This window comes from Melanotaenia boesemani, chromosome 22 (genome assembly GCF_017639745.1).
Source record: "Melanotaenia boesemani isolate fMelBoe1 chromosome 22, fMelBoe1.pri, whole genome shotgun sequence".
Taxonomy (NCBI): Eukaryota; Metazoa; Chordata; class Actinopteri; order Atheriniformes; family Melanotaeniidae; genus Melanotaenia; species Melanotaenia boesemani.
This window is the reverse complement of record NC_055703.1, coordinates 20865495-20887968: the sequence shown is the minus strand read 5'-3', so window position 1 is coordinate 20887968 and position 22474 is coordinate 20865495. Positions and strand designations below refer to the sequence as shown.

Below are 22474 nucleotides of genomic sequence, written 5' to 3'. Positions count from 1 at the left end.
TCATTCACCTTCTTAAATGTGAAAATTTACTGATTTAATTTGACATATTTCTAATAATATTACAAATTACGCTCTGTCCAAGTGTAATAAAATTGTGTTGCTATTTTAAGGAATTTAAGACAAAAATTAGAAAAATGAAGCTAAAGATAAGTATAATGGCATGAATAATAAATTTGAATGATTTACAAAGTACAAACAAAATTGTTGCATTGAGTGATATTAGTCGGATAAAATGTTATATGAACAGCCACAAGAGCCACTTTAGGGTTCCTGAACTGGTTAATTTTGCCTTAATATTTTAAATCCATATTCCTGATCAACAGGACTGACTTGGGCCAATATATTTTTATTTACTTTTTTTTAAAGTATCTTTTCCTTTGCATGGCAGCATGCAGGGTTTTATGTCTTAGCCAAAGTCCCAATCAAATGAGGTTTGCTTGAGTAAGAAGGGAAAGGGGGAGGGGAGCTGATTCCTGTTTAAAGTGGCAGGAATCCCTTGTAAATTTCAGTTCACCATTTGTACCACATGCTAACTTGTTAGGTATACTTGAGATGAGGATTCTGGTTTTTCTGAAGGAGCTAAATCATTGTTTTTCTTCTGTGAGATAGTGGTGCAGCATCTCCAGTCCTAGACTATAGTAAACATACTGCAATGAGAAAAAGACTAAACTTACAAATGCTCATTGGGAGGAAAACACCTGCAGGTTCCTCCTTGCTTTCAGTGTATGCAGTCAGGTTTGAGAAAGTCTGATTAACCTGGTGGTTGTATAACCTTTTGAAAGTGCAACAATGAGTAAAGTTAAAACCTGAAAATCTCCAGCAGCTCTGAGAGAAGGCATGGTGTGATGAACACAGAGCCAGCGTAAATCCTACCTTCCAGATGTGCTCTCCTGAACATCTGACAAGGCTTAATTTGCCAAGAGCAATACATTTAACTTCATGTATTATTTTTTTTCTCTCCCAACAGGAAAATAGCTTTAAAATCCCCCCTCCCATGCAAATATCATTAATGAGGGGATGTAACACCTCTGTGTAAGTGAAAACTTAACAATTGATTGATTGTGAAGGGGGTTAGTTGTGATGTGGTGTAGAGGAGTAATGGGGTGTTGCCTAATGTGCCCACAGGACCTCTGCTTTCTGCTGACTCAGTGATGAAATGTCATACTTTCACATGACTAACTGACTTTCCATGTCTATAAATCATAAACAATCTTGTCTCTAACTATAATTCAGATTTAATTGTAGAGGACTTTGCATTTAGACAGCTTCTGCACAGGGTTTTTGTTCATCCCTTGACTTTCTGTCTCGCTTAATTCAGTTATTCTGTACTTCTCGGCTCCTCTTGGACCAGTTTTACTGGTTTAGTTCATCGTACAAACTAGTTCTTGCAGGAGTAAATTTTCAGTTGTCAGTGAAATGACATGCTGCTGAGGAAACCTACAAAACTAAAGACATTCTAATGAGCATCAGCTGTTTGTGTTAATGCTAGGAATGGTGAACATGGCAAACCTCACATCTGCTGAACATTAACACATCAGTATGTATCAGTAATATTGCTTCATGCAGTCCCTAATTTATATCTAGATTAATTCATAGCCCTTGCAAACTACCATGTAATATATAGGACATGAATAACATGTTTATCGTATGTCATTTGACCTGACCTGACCTGACTGTCACTAAATAAAATTGATCAACTGAAATGCATTGAAAAACTCCAGAAATGTCCAGAATTTTATGTAAGATTTTCCAAAGTTATGACTGAACTACACTAAATCAACTTTTAAACAATGTGATCATAACTGTTACTGCACTTTTTTTTTTCAAATGTTCTTCTTTAACCTGTAAACTACATGACTGTGAGGACTTTTGTGCCATATACTGTAACAGAACACATTTGGCTGTCCTCCTTTTCAAACAGTTGTCAAACAGGCTTGTATCCGCAGGCTTCATGACATCTGTTTATCTACAGCATGATCAGACTGCAGGAAGAGCACCATGGAGGGATTATGCTCTGAGTTATGTTAAAAAGAGGAAACTCAGAATGTTCAACTAACATTAGCCTGTGGTTCTCTCAAGACAAGAGTTATAAATTAACATTTAGAGAATGTTTGCTCAAGCTTGTGTAAGATGGCAAAATGTTCTTTAAAGGTAACTAAAAACTCCAACATTCTCCCAGAGTTGCGTTGTGCTTTTTACACGATGACTATGTCGGTGTTTCTGACAATGATAATAAAACATCCAGGGAACATTTCGCAGGGGTTGATAAGTTTAACAGTGTTTCAGGGACGTATTTCTAAGTCACAAAGTCTAAAACATTCTCAAAATGCAACTAGACAGTCACAGTTTGGAGCTCAATGTCGTAGTCCTGCTGACTCCATCGTCCTCTTTCTGTTCTCTTCTCTTGGCCTCTCTCTCTTTCCCTCATTCCTGTCAGTGTGGGTGTGTGTTTCAGAGCCATGCTCTGAAACCCCTCCACCTCCCAGTCTCATACACCTGAAGGCCCTGGGAAATTTCACCTCCTGTTCACAATTAGACAATTTTCTGGTGGACATTTAAGGTTGGAGTTTTACACAAGTTGAAGCCTCTCATGGTAAACTTTCTTGTTCAATAGTTTATGAAATCAATAAGAAGCTCTCAGTTTAATTGCTTGTGTTTTGGAACTTAACTGTCCTTTCTTTAATAAATGTCTCTTGTCTTGTAGAGCTTGCTGAGAGAGAAACTAAGAAAAAAAAAATCAGATGAAATGCTCACCTTGCATTACAAAATCCCCACCTAATTCCTAACTTTTTTTTTTTTTTTTTTTTAGTCACTGTTTTTTATGCCCTAAGGAAATACACTGGGCTATTTCCATGTTATTAAAAAGAACATTATGAAAGATGTCACTGTGATGATGAATGTTACTTTTCACAGCCTCTCGAGTGATGCATGTCAGCCCGAACTAATGGTGTATGATGAAAATGTTCAACCTTGATGGTCACGTTTACATTATTTTATTTAAACTGACTGGACTACTGGCAACTGAACCATGGACATTTTTAATCTTTATGTCGCTCATTAATAAGACAGCTTTATAATGCTCATTCTCCTCTTTTTCCATTTCAGGTTTAAAGATGAACTGTTTCACACAGGAAAAAGTAAACACCATCAGAGTAAAGTTTCATGATCTCAATCAGCTTTTTGGCTCAGGTTGTGTGATTTCAGTCGCTTAGACGAAACCTGCCAGAAGTGGGAGGTGACACAGGGAGACGTTACCTAACCAGCACCATCACATAAACACAGACTGTGCACCGCACAATTTGAGACGTTAGCTAACCGTTAACTTGACAGGCCCCCAAAGAGCTCATTACATACACAGCTGTGAAAACACACTTGGCCCTTCAGTCCTGCTCAGGTAATTCAGTGTGTATGTGTGAAAGAAGGGATGTTAGTAGTGACTCAGCAACTCTGAAAATAAACTGATATTAGGTAATTAAATAGAAGCTGTTGTGGTAAAATGGCACCTAAAGCTTTCCAAAGTTGTGTTTTCTTCAAATGTTCTCTAACACACCTGGTCGCCAGAAAGCTGAAGATGATTTAAGCAGTTTTCGGAGCTTCACTGTTTCACCTTCCTGTCACGTCTGTCACAGTAACAAACTTCCAGCTTCTCTCCACTGTGAAGAGGTTCTTCATTCAGTCAAGTTTGGAAGAAAGTGTAGAGTATCTGAATTTGGTCCTCTGTCACTGGGATGATGCATACAAGTTATAAAGATGTAAGCAGGGTACTTAAGACATGAAAAAATAAAGCCTGCTATGACCTTTTGACCCCCTTGAGTCATTCAGCTGGAGAAATTATTGCTGTTGTTGGCTGTGACTAAAAGTAGGAAGCTGGGAACTCTGCAGATTTGCTCAGTGCAAAAAGCCTCTATGAGAAGTTTGATCAATCCAGCAGCAGTTTGAACTCTTTTTCCTCCCTAGTAATGAGCTGGGAAAAGGTATTAGATTTGTTAATTGTTTAATCATGTTTGAACACTGTAGATTACAAGATGTTAGAATCTCAAGTCCCTATGTTTGTTTCTTTAAGGATTTTATCTCAGTAACACGAGTATCATGTGTATCAGTATTATGTAAAGATAAATTTAAAGGCTGCTTGTTTCATGACTGATTATTTTGGTGTCCTGTTTAGACTTTAGGAGAGCTTCAGGTGTCAATGGCATCTTGGCAAGTGTAGGAACTGATTTAGGTTTTTAAAAAGTCACTAATGCAGACAATGCTGATTTCCACAACCTCCAACATTTTTGAAGACAGAACTTGATAAACCAGGTTCACGGTTTTCAACTACTTTAGTAGAGAATAAGAACTGCTATGGGCAGTAGCATCCATTCAGTTTAATGTAATCTTTACAGTCTTAAGTGTAGACAGTAAAGCTTGATTATGCAATATCATGATCGTTAAAGTAATCTTTCTTTTTCCACTGGTTGAAACACCAGACTTGTCAGTGTCAGTTTTTTCCTCGCAAACTGGGACAACTTTGCATCTTTGCACCACTTCCATATAAACTTGGCGCAAAAGTAAAAATAGATTGTTTGGTTTAATAAAAGCAATTGGTGTTGTACTATACATTGTTGGTATGCATGATCAGTCGCCTTTACAGCAAGGTGTAACTAAAGAGGTGATTCTGTGGAATGAGCATCACAATTAAACATGTGAGCAGTACCCAAAAATATCCCATAATCCCCTGCAATATTTTGCTGTTTATCCCACAAGTGTTCAATTGGGTTAAGGTCTGAACTCACGGCAGATTATTTCATCCTCTCAACTCTGAAATTCCGAAGGTACTCTCTGTGGTGGAGAGCATTGTTATTCTGGAGGATAAATCAGTCAAGCAATCAATCTTTATATATAAAGCACTTTTTCATTCCTTATAGCTTGCTCGGGCTTTCTAGTGATGTATAATACAACACCAACTGATATTAAAGGGGAGAAGTAATCAACGAAACACATATTTCCTCACTTTTTGTACTAAGTTTACATGTAAAATGCTTACAGAAATGCTAACAAGGCTACAGCTGTTTTTACAAGTGATAGTACTGCTAGTTTTTAAATTAAATATTTTTTGTGACTATTTGTGATTTGCTAATTGTGATAAAAAAAAAAAATCATTATCTTTATCTTTGCTGTTGGTATGTACTTGTACTTGGACATATTCTGAACCACAGAGCTAAAAATGGTGGGACACCTCACTGTTTGACATCTGCTGTTTGACTTACTTACTGTATGCCTGATTTCACAGGCTGAATATCCATTATGCTGGGTGAACATCTAGTGTTGATATGATAGAGAACTGTTCTTGGAAAAACTAACACAAATGCACAAAAATCTCACATGAAAATACAGACTTGCAATTTTCCTGTCACACACCTGTTTGCCTGGAGCTCTCCTAACCCACTCCTCGAGATGTCTGGTCCACCGGAGTGGTCCTGCACACACTCTGAAGTCAGATTATTTCAGTAAGTAACCCTACAGTTTACTTTTAAACTAAATTAATGTAACATTGTGAGTTAGAATGTCTCGTAAAATAGATGCTTAAATTTAGGATAAAATATTTAGGACCCAGTAATTTTCTTTTGAAAATATCTCCACAAACTTTTGCAGATCTCATAACTGGGTCAAAAACTTTGGAAGTAAGGAGGGGTTTAAAGTGGATCACATTCCACAGGAGTGTTTTGTTTATCTGTGGGAGGGCCATTTAGATGTTGTAATTAAAGTGGAAATTGATCATCTGAGCCCCTAATTTGCCTTTTTAAGTCCTTTGTTTATTAACTAAGTTTATGCTTCTATTTTGTTCTTCAGCTTTGCCAAACAGCTAATTTGAATCTAATTGCTAAAAGCTCTGGGTTCTGGATATCATTATTGTAATTTAGCAGCAACATAGTGGTGGTCTTGTTGTGGGTTGGTGGGTTTTCTCTCATTGTATTTTCTGTTTGTTTAAACGGGTCGCAGTCTGTAGAAGCTCTGAGTGGCTTACAGTTTTGAGGATGAGCCGTGACAGTAAAAAGCTTTGATTGGGTTACTTAAATAAAAACACATTTTTAAACTTGGCCATTATGGATAAGCATCGTCATGTTTTTACCCACAAAATACTTTACATTTTGCAACTGCATTTTAAATAATGAAGACTCAAATCCAACTCTGCAAAGATTAGCCTGAATCAGCCACAGTGCACATTCGAAATGGCCAATGTGTTGATGGCATGTAACACAGTGTGTAAAGCAAAACTCAGCTGTAACATGATGTTCCAGTACTGATGTCCAGTATACAGGATGCCATTATGGGTCATATTAAAAAGTTTAAACAAATTACCTACATGTCGGTATCCATTGGAGGTCTCTTCTAAATTTGTCACCAGTTAAGGAAGCTGGTGTTGCATTACAATAATAGAAGGTGCTTTGCACACAGTAAACTGATTAAGATACTGGATTAAAATCAAAAGGGATCCAGTAATCAAATGCTGCAAAGCAAACGACGAAGAAATCTTTAAAACAAAAACAGCATCCAAACACAGAGAGCTGTGAAAGTAAAATCAATATGCAGTGTTATTGCAAATCTTGTAAATGTTCCAATGATAAAACCAGGAGTGTACGAGTTTTTTTTTACCACATACCAAATGTTTGTCACACACTCCAAAATAATGATGATTCTGAACTTGTAGGTTTTCAACACAAATGACAAGAACATAACTCTGTATATACTTACACTGTATATCCAGTCTTCCACATCTGTAACAGATTTACCCAGGCGGTGCAGATCAGAGGTGTTATTGTGCATTATGAGGAGATATATCTGTGTAACAAGGAGAAGCAACAGCATGCTAGCATATGATATGACCTTAAAGGCATGAAAAGTACTTCCTATCCAAAACATTGTTCTTTTTCTTTTTTTATTAACTTTTATTAATACATCATGTGACCTTACACAGACCTTTGGTTAACCCTTATCCAAAAGTTTTGGGAGGGGCTGTGATTTAAAATCCTCTCTTCATTTCCCTTCCTCTTTAGAATAGCATCTACTACAAATGGATACTGTTGCTTTCAGACACTAGCTCTGCTGTCAGACATCTTTACCTCCTTTTTCTCTGCTTATAATAAACTGAAGCTGGATCTCAGTTGACTCCTACAGACCAGCTGCTTCGAGGAGCTTCAGCCTCTGTACAGGAGGCAGCTGCTCAACCATTTGGGCGCCTTAGATTGTTTTATGTTTCATTTAATAGAATTTATCTCCCTGTATTGTGCTGTACTTCCTTCCTGCTACAACTGGTTTTCAGTTGCTGATCACCACAATAGCTCAATCTTTCAGTTTATAATCTGTCTGGTTTTCTTTGTTCTCAGCTACATCTTTGAGCCTGTTTACATCCACACCAAAAATCTGATAATCATCTGATTTCTGAAGTTAACACATTATTCAAGTAATCCTGTAAACAGCATAATTTGACATGCATTATCAGATATCAGCTGGAATCTTTCATACTTGCTGTTTGGAAACCAGCGGTCGGTTTATTTTCATTGAGTACGTTACCATCAAAATCCAATAACTGGGAGTAATCAGATAATTGCATTAATCTGATGTGACACATCTACATATAGTTAAAATACATTTTCCAGTAGATCATTGTGTTTTTTTCGAAGTACAAACATATGGAGTGACATAATTTGCTGTTATTTCCGAAACATCCGGTTTCTGTTAAGCATGGTGATGTCCATAGTCATAGCGTTAGCGGCTAATGTGGGAGCTAACGAGCCTGCAAACTGGCTACATGTAAATCTTTTACTTCATTTATACTCCAGCTTCCAGCTGCTGCACGCATGTATGTACTCCAAAGGAAGTCCAACAACAGATAGGAAAAACATGGTTTCCCAATCATGATTTTCTGCATCATATGTAATCACATCAGCTCCAATTGTTGCAATCATTTGATTACTCATAATTAACATTTTTTTTATGATCATGCAAACAAGCTCATTGTTTCTCAATCCTGTCATTTTTGTTGTTTTTAGTCTTGTCTTGGTCCCTTCCCAGTCAGTCATGAGATACTTTTAGTTTTATCTTAATTTTGAGTCTAATTTTCTGTTCCTCCGGCATTAGCAGAATGTTTTGGTTTTTCTATAATAAAATGTTAATTTTGTCCTTCCTGCCTCTCAACTTATCCTGCACTTGGATCCAATCTTTTCATAAATCATGTGTTATGACAAGATAAAGTTGCTGTCTTTTTTTGGTTTGTTTGTTTGTTTTTAGCAAGGCCTCCAATCTAAACTACCCCTTAGGTTTTGTCCATACCTGGAAAACATTAGATAAATGTTTCTTGAATAACAACAATGCCAGTCTGTGACCATTTAAATCCAAGGACTACTGATACTGCTATCAGATGTCTCATTTTCAATATTAGTTTTTAATCATCTTTGGGTAGATTTATGCACTGAAACCACTTAATTAGGTTAAGGAATCAAAACCACAAAAGGATATGATTTGGGCTGACAGAAATTCCTGCCACATTAAATTTTGTACACTGCCTGAATTATGTATAACAACAGGATAAACATGCAGTTGTTCAAACTAATATAGTTTAAAACTAAATAACCAAAACAGTACACTAAACTAAAAACTAAATATTGGTTGCACTCCATGTTTAAAAATAGACTCATATGGAGATCTTTTGGATGCAATCCTATTGTTTTTTTCAAAAGAATACACAATACAACTGGCTGTTTCTTTAGTCTAGGATTTTTGGTAACATTGAAATATGTGAGTTATTTCATCAAAAGCAATCCACTTCTTGACAGATAAATATTTCTGTGGGGAGGAGACTATGGTAAATAAGATAGCAGCTGTATGACTGTGGGCTTGTGGGAATCAAACAGTCTTCATGTAATCATAGATAATCATGGGGTGTTTATACTGCCATTGCCTGAAACAAATAAACATGAACACACACGCAGTCAGCCACCTACATAATGCAGTCTCTTACACACACTTACATAAGCAGAAAATGGACACGAGATCATCCTCTTAATGCAGTCAGATCCCTTACATTTTAGTGATGGTTATCAGAGTATTTTAGCCCAGCAGACCCTTTTTATTAAGAATTATGAAAAGAAAATCTCCTGCAAAGCCAAATTGAGGATTTTCTGTATGCAACTTTCAGTGCTGCATCACATCCTTTTAGTTAAAAAGCCTCTTCAAACATTCCTCTTCCAGACTCGCAGGAATCTCGCCTCCACCGAGTCGACCTGGCTGGCTCCTATTAGCGTTTGGAAACCGTTCAGATATTTGTTTCTGTGACTGATCGTGGGGGCCTGCTTTCCATGGAGAAGTCACGAGTTAAACTGCTGACACTTCCTCCACTCAAACTCACGCTCCAAGAGCTTTAAAGTAAATGTTGGCCACAGTTTTTGGCCCCTGCCTGACTCAGAAAAGGCTTTACTTCGCAGCCAAGAAGATATAGTAAATGAGAATTTGAGTGCCATTTGTACTGGGGATGCAAGAGAGCTGGCAGAAAGGAGAACACTCTTTATCTATTCACTGAAATCTCTCATGTGGAACATAAATCCACCAATTAAAATAGAAAAGATAAAACAGGAGTCACACATTACTTGTAGTTCTATTTTAAAATGGCTTTGTGTAATTTTTTCCTGCTGCTGCTAGCATTCAAGCACTGCAGAAACAACAGATGCACAAGTAAGATGCAAAATTAACCACAAAGTCTTTTAGAAAACCATATTTATTAATTATATATGTTTCTAACCCTTTAATCTGACAGCAAATAAAATTAAATGAGGTCACTTCACTCTGTTGGTGATTATCCATGTAGTTATTAGCATGTAACGCAGAGGAACACACACGCAAAAATACAAATGTCTCCCAAGCTGAGCAGCAGGAGTCCACATGTTCAAAGAGAAACGATCTCAGTGAACTTCCCACAGCATCACCTGGAATGTGTTAGCTGCTTGTTTTCAATAAGTCTGTCATTTGATCATAAACTTAAAAACAGAAATCATTCACTAAATGAGGAGAGTTATAGTCTGTGCAGCAAACTCAGCTATTTTTAGGAGAATGATGCACTTTGGGAATGAACTGTTTACATGTGAACAGCTCATCAGAGGGAGCAGGAAGAACTGCTCATTATTTTAAGTAAATGCACTCTTTGTTCAGGGATAATGAGGGAAAAGCACTAAAGTAGATGAAAAGAAGATGAAAACTTGTGTATCTCCCAAAATAAAAGACATTTAATGAGTAATGCAGAAATGATTTATGTTATAGTATGCTTTAAGATTTGTTTCATCAAATATTTGAGGCGTTATGCGTTCCAAATGATATCTCTTCTGATTCAGTTCTGCACCATATATCCATTGTCTATATATTCGCTTCTACCAACGCAGGCTCACGGGGACGGGGTCCTACATCCCAGCAGCTACTAGGCATGAGGCAATGCACACTCTGCACGGGTGTTCGTACATCTTATGAAGTTATGTAACAAGCTTAAATATACAGCAATCATGTGACTCCAAAATATAGAAGTGTACAGTATAAATATGTATAGTGTGACACATAGTGTATAAATATCCCAGTTGGTAATTATACGCATCACATGCTTGTTGGGGCTCATTGCATTTAATCTTAATTCTAAAAGTTAAACTTTTAGCAGAAACTCATGAAGAAAAGGCACAACTTGGTTCTCTGCAGTCTGTAAAAGTGAAAGCTGAGCACTCCATGTACCCCTTTTATCGTTCTTCAGACTTTACTTGCTGTAAATATCTATTAAAATAAAATGTGTTTGTTAAATCAAACCTTTCTTTCAGTTCAAATGCATTTTGTCACTTCCGTTCAAATTTGTAAGCATTTTCACTTCTTTAGTTTTTGTTTTTTAAAGTTTTCTCAATTCTACTCTTAAAGGCAGCTCCAAGAAATAATAAATGTATATGTTTATATATAATTCTTTTATTTGATTTTTGTCAAGGAATTTTTCTTTCCACTCTTTATAAGTGCTGTAATTCCCTTTGACACCAACACTACTCACATCAAATTGAAAAAAGTGTTTGACATGAACTAATAATGCATTTGAAAATTGCTTGTGGTATAGATAAGTTAAGTTAATAAAATTTTAAATATGCAATTTCTGTAGACCTTGTGGTTGCAGAGATACTGTATATTAATTTAATTATGGGCATGCAATCTTTAAACAGAAGCCATAAAACGGTTTTTTCTTTTAGATATAGGTTACTAAAGTTACTTTGGTTACTGAAAATAAACTGACACAACTAGAGCTTTCAGTGGTTATTAGTGAGGAAAACCTTTTGCTGTCTCTATATAGATCTTAAAAGTAATAAAAATTCAAAGGAAGATATCAAAGCAAATGGATTTGTGATGTTCCATGTCATGGTGTGGTCTCCTGGGGAATTTATGAAGTATTACAGTAATAGTTACAGCAGCTGGGCTCCAGATCTTTAATCTGATGGGTTATCGACAACATAATTTAAGAAACTATTCAAACCACATTTCTTTTGTTACTGACAACACACAGACACGCTGGTTAAAACACATGAGTTTTGACCTTTGGGGCTCATGGTGGGTGAGTGGTTTGCATGCACAGTAAAGCATGTCGTGTATGCACATGCACACACTGTCATGGGCCAGGTTGCCATGTCAGTTCAATTATCCAACAAAAGTAAACAGTTCTGTTAAACACTGACTTGAAAAGTGTGTGTGTGTGTGTTTGCAGCTCTGGTTTAAGGGAGGTCAGTATAGTTGGCATGTGGTACTGGGATGGTTTTAATAATCTATTCCAAAAAGGGTGAAGACAGCAGGATTGTGGTGTCTTTGGTATTCTGGGTGTTTTGGTAACGACAAACTCCAGGATGGTTCACTGCCCTTCTTCCAATTAGAGCTATGGTGTGTAGATGTGTGTGTGGTCTTCCTTTAACATGTTCAACCACCAGCAGATGTTTGGGTGACCACCACCAAGGCAGTGTAGGCTATTTCCAATGTGTGAGTGTGTGTGCATGTGTGCGTGTTTCTACAGGGGTGGCAGGAGTTGTTGTGACTGGAAGCCTAGCAGATAAAAACAACATGGCTGAGGCCATCACAGCCCTCACACTAACTCTCCCACACAAACATACAGCAATCCCATTTGTTTCATAACATAACGCTGAACCTGAAGTCTTCATACTTATGTTTGATGAAAACTTGTGTTATGTGCCCAAAGGGTGGAAAGTCACTATAGTGACTATTTAAACAGATTTATGTCCCCTCAGCATGAGTAATACAAGTTTACTCACACACGCATACACACAGTGGACAGACTACTGGGCACTGTGTATATTTTTACTATTTTACATGATTGGAGTGAAAATGTTTCACTTTCCATTTGAACACATCTTCTCTGTCTCTTATTTAAAGTGGGTGGATGATGGACTGTGTTATGGAGAGGATGACAACATATTTCAGGAGGGGGTGTGGTCATCTTTCAATCAGAAAATTGTCATTTCAGTCAGTTTTCCTAGTCTACCTGTCAATGACACTTTATTTCTACAGCTATTATCCACAAACATGTCACTGAGGATGGGATGTTTAAAGGAACTTCAAAGAAGTACTTAATATAAAGATGACTTAAATTAAACATGCAATTCAAATGGGTGCAGGAAAGAGGACTTAATTTCCACCTTAAATCTTCTGTTTGAGCTGCCTGAGCAGACGCCCTGCGTCCAGAATGAGTCCTTTCTTTCCTCTGCGCCGCTCATGCAGGTGGAAGTTCTTACTATTTCACCATTTTTGGCAGCCTGAACGAAAGGTTTTCCACTGGCGAGCAGCCACTGTGTTGGACCAGATGGTGACCTCTGGAAGTTGGCAGTAATAGGTTTTAGAGGCCTACTCTGAATCTTCTTTTTTTTTTTTTTTGAAGATTTTATTCATGAACTCTTTCTATTCATCAAATAAAAGAAGAGCTGCTCAGGTTGTTTTGAGACAAACTAATAAATTTCATTAACATATGCAGTGTGGATGATAGATTAATTGAACTGATAGATGGTTCTTGGTGTGGAAGTGTTGGTTACGAGATTTTACTGAATATTTCTAAGTGTTCTCAAGATCACTTGGAAAAAAATATGATTTAACGGGAAGGTCCTTCAAGGACTATTTTTTATTACTCCATTAAGATTGTTTATCATATTTATAGTTTTTTTTTTTTTTTTTAGTGAAATTTATTTTTAAATAGGCATTACTGAACCTTTTTCAGATTTTTGCACTTTGCACCTTAACAAAGGCACGTCTATCTTGCCTCCTGTCTCTGCTCTGATCTTCCTCCAGCTCAGCCTGATGTTGAGTTTTGCTCTGTCACTTTCTCTCCTTCTCTTTCTCACTTCCTCTGATAATGTCCTCTTGGGTTTCTCTGCTGAACCAGCCGTGGTGAGGGTCCAAAATGGCCAGTGTGTTGATATCCAGTTGCAGGCACGTGACATGGAGCCGTAAAGCAAAACACAGCTGTCACGTGATGCTCCAGGCTGGGAAAAATAGTTATGAAGTGATGTTTTTCAGCCTTGTGATGCTGCAGGGTGAAGTGTGTGGCTAATTGACACAACAGATTTAAACAGGAAGCTATAGAATAACAGGAAATTAAAGATTTCATCTACAATGAGAATAACTTCTCAGACCATACCCATTAAGGAAAATATCACCCATTTTGAAAGCCCTGCTTTATTTTCCTTGTAAGCTTTTTGGCTGTGCTTTTACAATGTGTCCACAAACATGCAAATACCAGCCAACGTATTCATTCTTTTTCATTCATCCTAAAACTAAAATAGTCTTTGTCATAGTGTGTGGCATGTTTTTCCAATACCAGCTTCATACCTGCAGTGATTATTCTGACATACGTGAATGTGATGTGCAGGTCATAATTAGCCATCAGTTAAGATTAAACACAATATTTAATACTTTCTTTTATTTTGTATTGATATATTTAATCTATAAAGTTTAGGTTATAGTAGCTAACAAAGATAAAAGTAAATTACTTTACAGTAACTACATTAAAATGTAAACAGTAGCAGTATTAAGTATTTATTTTAATGCAAGTAGCAGAACAGAAGGTTTACTGTATTAAGTCTGATAAAGGGTTGTTTTACCGGCAAAAGGTGAAAAGTTTCTACTTACAAGAGGTGGCTGGTCAGTCTGTGATAACTCCTATTTTCTAAACAAACACAATATAATTTGCAACAAATTCCCTGCATTTGTTTTGACTGGGTGGTCAAATGGGTGAGATAATATTGTAAAAATCCTAAGGTTCATTTGCAAAAAAATGTTCTTTCAAAAATGCATCAAACGTGCCTTTTTACTTCAAACCTGCACCAGTGCATCAGGGAAACCATTCTTAATGTGCAGAACAATACTATCATATGACTGCAGAAAAACTGTCAGACTGGAGTCATCCACATACATAGTACTTACAGGAGACATGAGTTACAGGAAATGTGGGTGTTTGGCAGGACACCGTGTCACATTTCTCCATAAATATGAAATTAAATGTCAGGGACAGAGCTGGACCTGCTCCCTGCTTGGAAAGTCTGTCCTAATTTATTTCTGCATCACCGCTCTGGCTTGCGAGCATCATTGCCAGCCCTTTAATTGAGGCTGCTTGAAATGGCCTTTTCAACTCCTGCTAATTGGTAAATGCTTCCATTGCCGGTATTTTGCCCCTTCATCAGTGTCACACAATGTGGCACGTGGTGACCAGTGTGATGCTTTCCAAAGTATTCTACATCACTTTAATATTGAATACCGGTCACAATCTGGGGGTGTTCTGAGAAGAATACCATTAAATGCTTATACCTTTCAAGGCTTAGCTTGTTTTCTCTGTGAATTTAGAGGCTTTGCACACCCACACAGGTGTTCTTTGTTATTCCGAACACTTTGCACATGGAATGTTTAAATCCAGACAAATAACTTCAAATGTTTGTGGTGAAATGTGGGTGTTTTGTAATTTTATTAGCCCTTTTCACAGACATAGTTTTATTTAATCTTTCATTATTGTGCAAAATAAGACAGACATAGCATGCTCTGTTTAGAAGAATATGAAATAAAAGTCGAAGCTGTTCTACTTTTAAAATTTATTGTGGTAAAGCTTGCTGCACAATTACAGCTATTTCCATTATGTTGTGAATTATTTTCCATATACTGCAAAGGAGCCTGCAGACAGTTCCTCAGTCACAAACAAACTACAAAAGACACTCCAGACACCGGACTGTCTTAAATAACCACAACTAAGCAACGCATTTTTACTTTATGACACATTTTACAACAATATCAGAACAAAGGCCTTCCTACAGCCATAGTAATTATTTCACACAGCAAAGAGAAGTCATTATTTTAAGTATATTTAACACGAACATTGGCTTAAAAAATATAAATGCCACTCATAGCCTTTCTGTGGTGTTTATAGAAAGACTCACTGCACCACCTAGTGTTTAAGATAAGGTAACCCTTATTATCCTTGAAGAGCAACCTTTTGTACAGCCAGCACTCAGTGAATAAATAAATACAATAAATAAATACACATCATGAAACTCATAGCATTTAAAGGGTAAACTAGAAAAGCATCTACTCAGGCATCCTTTACTGGCAGCATTAGAAACTTAATTCTTCCAGTAAGTGTTGGCTCTGCAACACAGTCTAAGCTGAGTCACTCACCAGATGGAGAGTGTAGAGCTGTAACCAGTGGAAACCTGCAAGAAATCAGTCAATTATGCATGGTTTACACTGCCAGTTGGATTGACTACTTCTCCCCTTTAATAATACTAACTGGTGTTGTATTATACAGTGATGTAAAGCCTGATCAGTCACCTTTACAACCAAGTATAACTCGTAAGGACCGTGCTTCTGTGGAATGAGCAACACAACTAAATGTGTGGGTGGCGCTCCTAAAAAATGTACCAAAATCCCCTGTAACATTGTCCTGTTGGTGTTCCAGTCTATGTTCCTGACTGATAGACAGTTTTTGTTTTGTGCCTGCCATTCATTTGCATTACTGACTTTCCTTATTCAGTCAGCAAACCTGATTTCATGACAAGGAAAAAATACAAATAATACAGATATGATTTTATTTGTTAAACTAAGTAGGAGAGTTGACTCACATCCTCCTAAAGTGATAATTATTCTTGGTTGCTTCGTAAAAGATATTCAGCCTGCAAAAACAAAGCACAACATACAATATTAAGTGATGTATTAGTTTGTTGATGTTTACTGTGTTATATAGAAAAGAATGTGTGGTGTAAATACCACAAAGTCCACTGGATCCTCTGGTTTGATCTTGCAGCACTCTGTCATGGCCTCAGTGAGTGAAGGTATAATGTACTTCATCAGGTAGTTCCTCAGGGGAAGAGAGCAAGCTTCCAGCAACTCGCACTCCTGCCGGGTTACCTCTGACAGATTCTTCTGCTAATGAATATATTTCAACTGAGTGTTAGCATTTTATTTCTGTATATTTTCTAAAACAAAGATAAATGCACAGTTTCTTTCTTTCCCCTGCGCTGGATGTACTTACCCACTCCTCATACTGAGCAACCATCTCAGCTAGGGCAGCCTCTTTCCTTTGTTTGTTCTTGGCAGTCTCTGCAGTCAGTTTCTGCTTCCTCTCGTCTTCTCTCTTTTGGTCTTCCTCTTTTTGCTTTTCAGGACTTAAGCCATAATTTTTGGGGACCCCCACACTTTCCATGATTTTCTTTATAACATCTGTGTACTCTGGATCATCTGCATTGACCTCTGAAGATGAATAAGACACAATGCAGAGTAACAGTCTGTGAAACCTAATGAGAAAATGATAATCATTCTGTTATGTTATTTAAGGTTTCTTTAAGGTGCTTCTCTTTTATAAATATCAAGAGACTAACTATAGGGTAATGTGTTCTGTAATTAGTGATTCTGGCTTTTCAAACTGTACCGATATGCTCTGGGTGAATCTCACGCTGATCAAAGAAGTCCAACAATGTCTCCTCAGCATTACTCAGTTGTCTATATCTGGATAGACGAGGCACAAATTCATCCTGTGTGTAGCGCATTTTTACAGCAACGCTCTCTGGAAGTCCTTGTACTCGCTTCATCAGGAAGTCATCAGATGCATCAAGCGCAAAAACATGCTCTGCAACCCACATGAGAAATACAAATGTAGGTTAGCAAATTCTGACTTTACTGATGAATCTGTGAGGAAAATACAACCTGGAGTGATGAGCTTGTTGTACTGTGGTTTGTTGGGCATCACATCTGAATCCTGTCTTTCCATGTCTGAGCAAAAAACAAACAAAAACAAACAAACAAAAAACAAAAATACACTACATCACAAGGACTGTGTTGCATGTTGACAGCAAAATAAACAACTCCAACTCACCAAAGAAATGAATCTGTGCTTGTGAGTAAGTCTTAGGAAAACCATCAAGAACAAATCCTTGGTTCCTACATGGCTTTGAATATAGTTTGTTTTGCAAAATGTCAAAAACTTGCTCTTCAGTGAGTCGACCTGGTCAAACAGAGTAAAAAAGGACAGAGGTGCATTAAATTTAGCTGTTTAAGTAAAATGCCTTTCACATGAGCTCCTAATAGATCCCAGCACTGATGGTATTATTTTACACTTTATGACCCCAACTCCTCCCAATAGTAAACCTCTTCACTCACATATTTACTTTTCATTTCTCAGCATAAGACACTCAAATGAACATATGAACTTCCTAAACAAAAGCCTGTGTGTAAAAAAAAGGTAAGAGTTAAAGTCTTTTATAGTTATCAGCCTGATACACTGAAAACTTTTAACTACTTCTGTAGTGTTTTTGACTAACCTTGATTGATTTCCAAGCTTTTGTTAATACTTTCCAGTTGTTTCTGAGCAGCAGCTGCTGCCTCCTCGTTGACACATTCAGGGTCAGCTCCACTTATCAGACCGTTCTGCAACATGTAGAAAGAACAAATTAATACAAAATGAGAAAAAAGATAAATGAATACAAAATATGTGCTTACATACTTCATGTGCCAAAAGAAACTTTTCAGTGCAGCTGCTACTTTTCAGCAGATATTTTACAGAAAGCTAACCACAAGAGGGCACTACGACTACATGACATCCATGAGAGGAAAATCAGTTTAATAGAAAATTATTATCAAAACCTGTTCCTGACCAGTTGAGTAATCTTCTCCTCAATGATCCCTTTGATGGTGATGTGGTGTATTTGGTAATGCTGGCAGAGCTTCTCAGCAACAGTGGTTTTTCCCACAGCTGGAGGGCCAACCAGGCAGATTCGAATTGGCTAAAGAGTAAAGGAGGAAGTATTTTCATTTATTTTATGCTACATGCACAAGAGACATGAGACTTGTGCAGATGATAAAATTATCATGCGTACACTGACACGGATCCAACTAGACACAGAGATGAGGAAAAACCATGAAACTAGCCCTAAAATCTTCCTATTTGTAATGTTTAAGCACATCTTCAAATGAGCCAGGGTTGTCTTTCTGCTGCAAAGACAAACCATTTTTTTTCAACTATCACACATTTAAAGGACTTGAACACTCACAAGAAGCTGTCTGGTGTCTTTGTATTCCTGCACAATTGTCTCCATGTTTTCAACCATGCCAGTTTTAGATTTCCAGTTGATGTTGAACTCCTTCACGATATACGCATCCAGCTGGAGGTTGATACTTAGACAGTCCAGTTCCTCTGGCTAAAAATGAGATGCAAACTTACTGACAAATTTGTAAAATATGCAACAAAACACTACAGAGCAAAATTATACATTTATTATTAACAGACATAAAAGTAGCTGACTCCTTCAAAGCAAAGTACTCATATTTCAAGCGTTTTATGCATGCAGTGATAATATCATGTTTGTGACCATGAAAGCAAAAGTTTTGTTTGTGGCTGGCAAACATATGAAGGCTAATGTTTGGCTACGTATACCCACTGAAGGAATTGTAAGAACTTCATTCAATCATTTTTTTCTGGAGAAAATGAGTGACTAAGCATTACAAATAATCTATAAATGAACATTGAATCACAATGTGTCTTAAAAGCTAAAATATGTACCTTGAAAGCCTTCATTGTGATGGCATCTTGCAGTGAAAACTTCTGAACCTTTTCTGGCCCCAACACGTCACTTATTACCTAAAGAAAAAATATGTTTATGATAATGATGACTATAATATGTTTTAATTACTTTTCAATTTGCAGTTGAAAGATTAGAAACATCAAGTCAGATAAAGACATTTTTCCTCACAACCGTAAAAGCTGAATTCATATTTAGGGGTTTACCTTCACAATTGTCTGCAAAGTGTTTTTGGAATCATCAGTAGCAAGAATGTACTTTGACTTTGGCCTCTGTTCAATGATGTTTTGAATCACTCTGTAAGGAAACACAGTCAGCTGATCTGAACTGATAAATCTCTGAACATATGGAAGTATAGTATATCTAATTTACCCTCCAAGGTCATATACATGAATCATGGGGATGTGGTTTGTGCCCTGTCCAAATATGGGGACCTTTGGGAGCTGCATCAACCAAGAAACCTTAAAAATACAAAACATAAAATACAGTACAGATATAAACAATGCTTGCAACATACAATAGATAAAGACATGTAGTCCTACAAAGATTATTTAAGTGTTAATGTCTTAACGTGTACCTTGAAAAAGTAGTGAAAGAGGTTCTCTCCCATTCCATACTGGATACCAGAAGATATGACGTAACATTTGAGTTTGGACTTTTTCTGAAAAATTTAAAACTTACAGGACCATTCGGTTATTTTCAAGCATCTCCTATCAAATTAATGCCCAAATATAATTTAATTTGGGCCTGAGCCCAACATAAATGGAAGAATGACAACCACTGCTACTATTCAGTTGGAATATACTGTATTTTGTAGGACATTTTGCGTATTATTCACAATATTAATAATACTGACCTCTCTGGCCAATTTTAGAACAAGTTTTTCCACTTTGTTGTGGTTTCTGAAGCTGGGGTGAGGCATCTTGTATCTGAAGTCTTCTTCTGATATCAGAGGTTCTATGTCATCCTGAAAAGAAAAAGTTGTGTACATGCTGGTTGGGTTTCTGAACCCTGACAAGATCAGGTTTGCCTTAAGTTTTCTTAAGTCTCACCAGATGTGGAAGTTTGGTCATGACCCAGGTCATCACAGTGGAGACTAAGATAAACATCTTACGAGATTTGAAGTTCGCCATCTCAGCATGAAGAGCTGTTTGTAAAAAGACAGAGGAAACATGCACAGGCAACATTTATCCTCTACGTTACCCTATATCTGGATTGTAAGTGATGTCAGTGAATACGTCTGGCAAGTAATTAGCCCCATGACCTTACCTGTAATTGCCCATTCTGCTTCTTCAACCTGCTGTTGTGTAGAACTTTCAGAGATGTTGTACACCACCACATCACACTCCAGCAGTAACTGAAAAAGCTCATCTCTGGATGGGAACTACCAAAGGAGAATGTATACCCTATCAGAAAACCATTTTTATTCATATTCATAAGGTAAAGCTTTTTAAGTCCCACTTTTTTTTTATTATAATATAATTGGTTTGAAATAAATTAACAAATTCACTTAAAAGTATTAAATTAAATTATTATTAAATAAAATTATTAAAATTAACTATGCTGAATGCTGCCTCATCTGAATCGACTGGTAGCCTATCAAGGATCAATATAGGATACAATTTAGGCAGCACTTTAATGATCGTGTTCTTTGATTTCTCGAGTGCTTTTAAACAATTCAGCCTGCTTTATTATGCGAGAAGCTCCATAAATTCCATGTGGATACCTCCACAACCACCTGGATTTATGACTATCAAACAGACCACAGTTTGTGAGACTGAAAGGTTGTGTATCTGAGATGGTGATCAGCAACACTGGAGCACCACAAGGGACAATTTCTCTTCACACCTCCAATGCAACTCTGAGTCCTGTCATCTGCAGAAATACTCTGATGACTCTGCAGCTGTAGGGTGTATCAGTGATGGACAAGAAGCTGAGTACAGAGAACTGGTTGGTCAATTTGTGAGATCGTGCAGAAACAATCATCTCATCTTGAACACAAACAAAAGAGATGACTATTGACTTCACGAAGAAGAGCAAACAAAACACTGTCTACATCATGTGAGAAGTGGAGTTGGTGGAGGCATATAAACACCTTGAAGTTAATCTAGACTACAGACTAAACTGGAAATTCAACACAGAAGACATATACAACAGTGGTTCTCAACTTATTTTCCTTGAGGACCCCCTTCATGCAACTACCAAAAAGCCGTGGACCTCTTCTTCCACCCCATGTTGAGACCATGCTTGGTTTCATACTTTGATTAGCTATCTGGCTATCTTTTTCTAATTAGTTATTATTGTTTTTGTTCTTTTTTTTCTTCTTCTTCTTCTTCTTAATAATAATAATAATAATAATAATAATAATAATAATAATAATAATGATAATAAAAAAACTCTACCACAACATTGAAATTTGCCTCTGTGATAAATAAAATATTTTTCATTTTAATCACCTCACTCACCGTGTACTGTTCACGTACAAAGTCTAACTTTCCATCATTGGACAAGGAAGAAGACACAGTTCCCACGATGTAGAAAGGAGGTTCCCCTCGAAGTGGGCCCAACTCTGCTTCTTCATCCTCAGAAGTCTTTCCAGCTTCACATTTTGATAACAACTGTTGTGGTAGGTTAGAAAAGTTACTGCACAATAACGACCGACAAACCCCACAAATTAGACGTTTTCCTAGTTACCTTCGCGATGTGCTTGGAAGAATAACTATCGACGTCGTTCACAAAAATTCGTTTGGGACGACTTTGTTGCTTTTTTTCTGCCATTTGAAAAAAAAAAAAAAAAATGTAGATCAGTCAAATATACGACCGAATATACAATCAAAACTCAGTTTTACAACATTAACAATTAACATTTATGGGAAAAAAACACATCTTCCTCGTTGTCCGCACCATTGCTATGGTGTGGACTCAACGCGGTTGCTAGGTGATGAAACGTAAACTGAAAAAAGTTAACAGAACGTAACAACGTAATCCGTCTTTTTGTACGTCCTCGTTTAGAAACCAAAAATGTTTCGGAAATGATAAATGCAAGACCTCATGCATTTAAGCTTTTTATTTTCTTTAACTGTAATTAGGTATTGTAAATATTAGTTCAGATATTACCAACTCAGAGTATTTAGCAAATAGAAATCTGGAGAAAATGTATGTATTTTGGAACAGTGGATTGTACTCTAGTTTTTAATCTCATTGTGAAAGTTGCAGCGCGTAGCCTACGTATCATTATTCTCTTGTTAATGTTTGACAATACAAACTAATATAAAGGATATCAGTTAAGTTCAGTTCAGTTTATTTGCCATTTGCAGTATAAAAAACACATTGGAAAACAGTTGCAAGAAGCTCAAAGTGCATTGTCAACA

The 22474-nt window shown here is 36.9% G+C and overlaps 1 protein-coding gene across 4 annotated transcripts; it reads right to left on the bottom strand.

Annotated features, from left to right (window-relative positions):
• Positions 1–15119: 15119 nt before the first annotated feature.
• LOC121633222 (adenylate kinase 7-like) lies at positions 15120–22027 on the bottom strand. 4 transcript variants are annotated; one of them, XM_041975050.1, is made up of 18 exons: positions 21798–22027; positions 21569–21721; positions 20373–20487; positions 20156–20250; positions 19960–20070; positions 19681–19764; positions 19476–19564; positions 19310–19400; positions 19085–19162; positions 18576–18722; positions 18180–18308; positions 17847–17952; positions 17402–17530; positions 17233–17298; positions 16958–17155; positions 16562–16779; positions 16297–16455; positions 15120–16202 (listed from the first exon to the last, which is right to left on the bottom strand). In XM_041975050.1, the coding sequence occupies exons 1-18, from the start codon at positions 21879–21881 to the stop codon at positions 16170–16172; spliced, it is 2085 nt and encodes a 694-aa protein (XP_041830984.1). In that variant the 5' UTR covers positions 21882–22027; the 3' UTR covers positions 15120–16169. The 4 variants fall into 4 exon arrangements, with proteins under 4 accessions (XP_041830984.1, XP_041830985.1, XP_041830986.1 ...); XM_041975051.1 differs by having other exon boundaries at positions 16297–16452; XM_041975052.1 differs by lacking the exon at positions 18576–18722.
• Between the last annotated feature and the right edge of the window lie 447 nt (positions 22028–22474).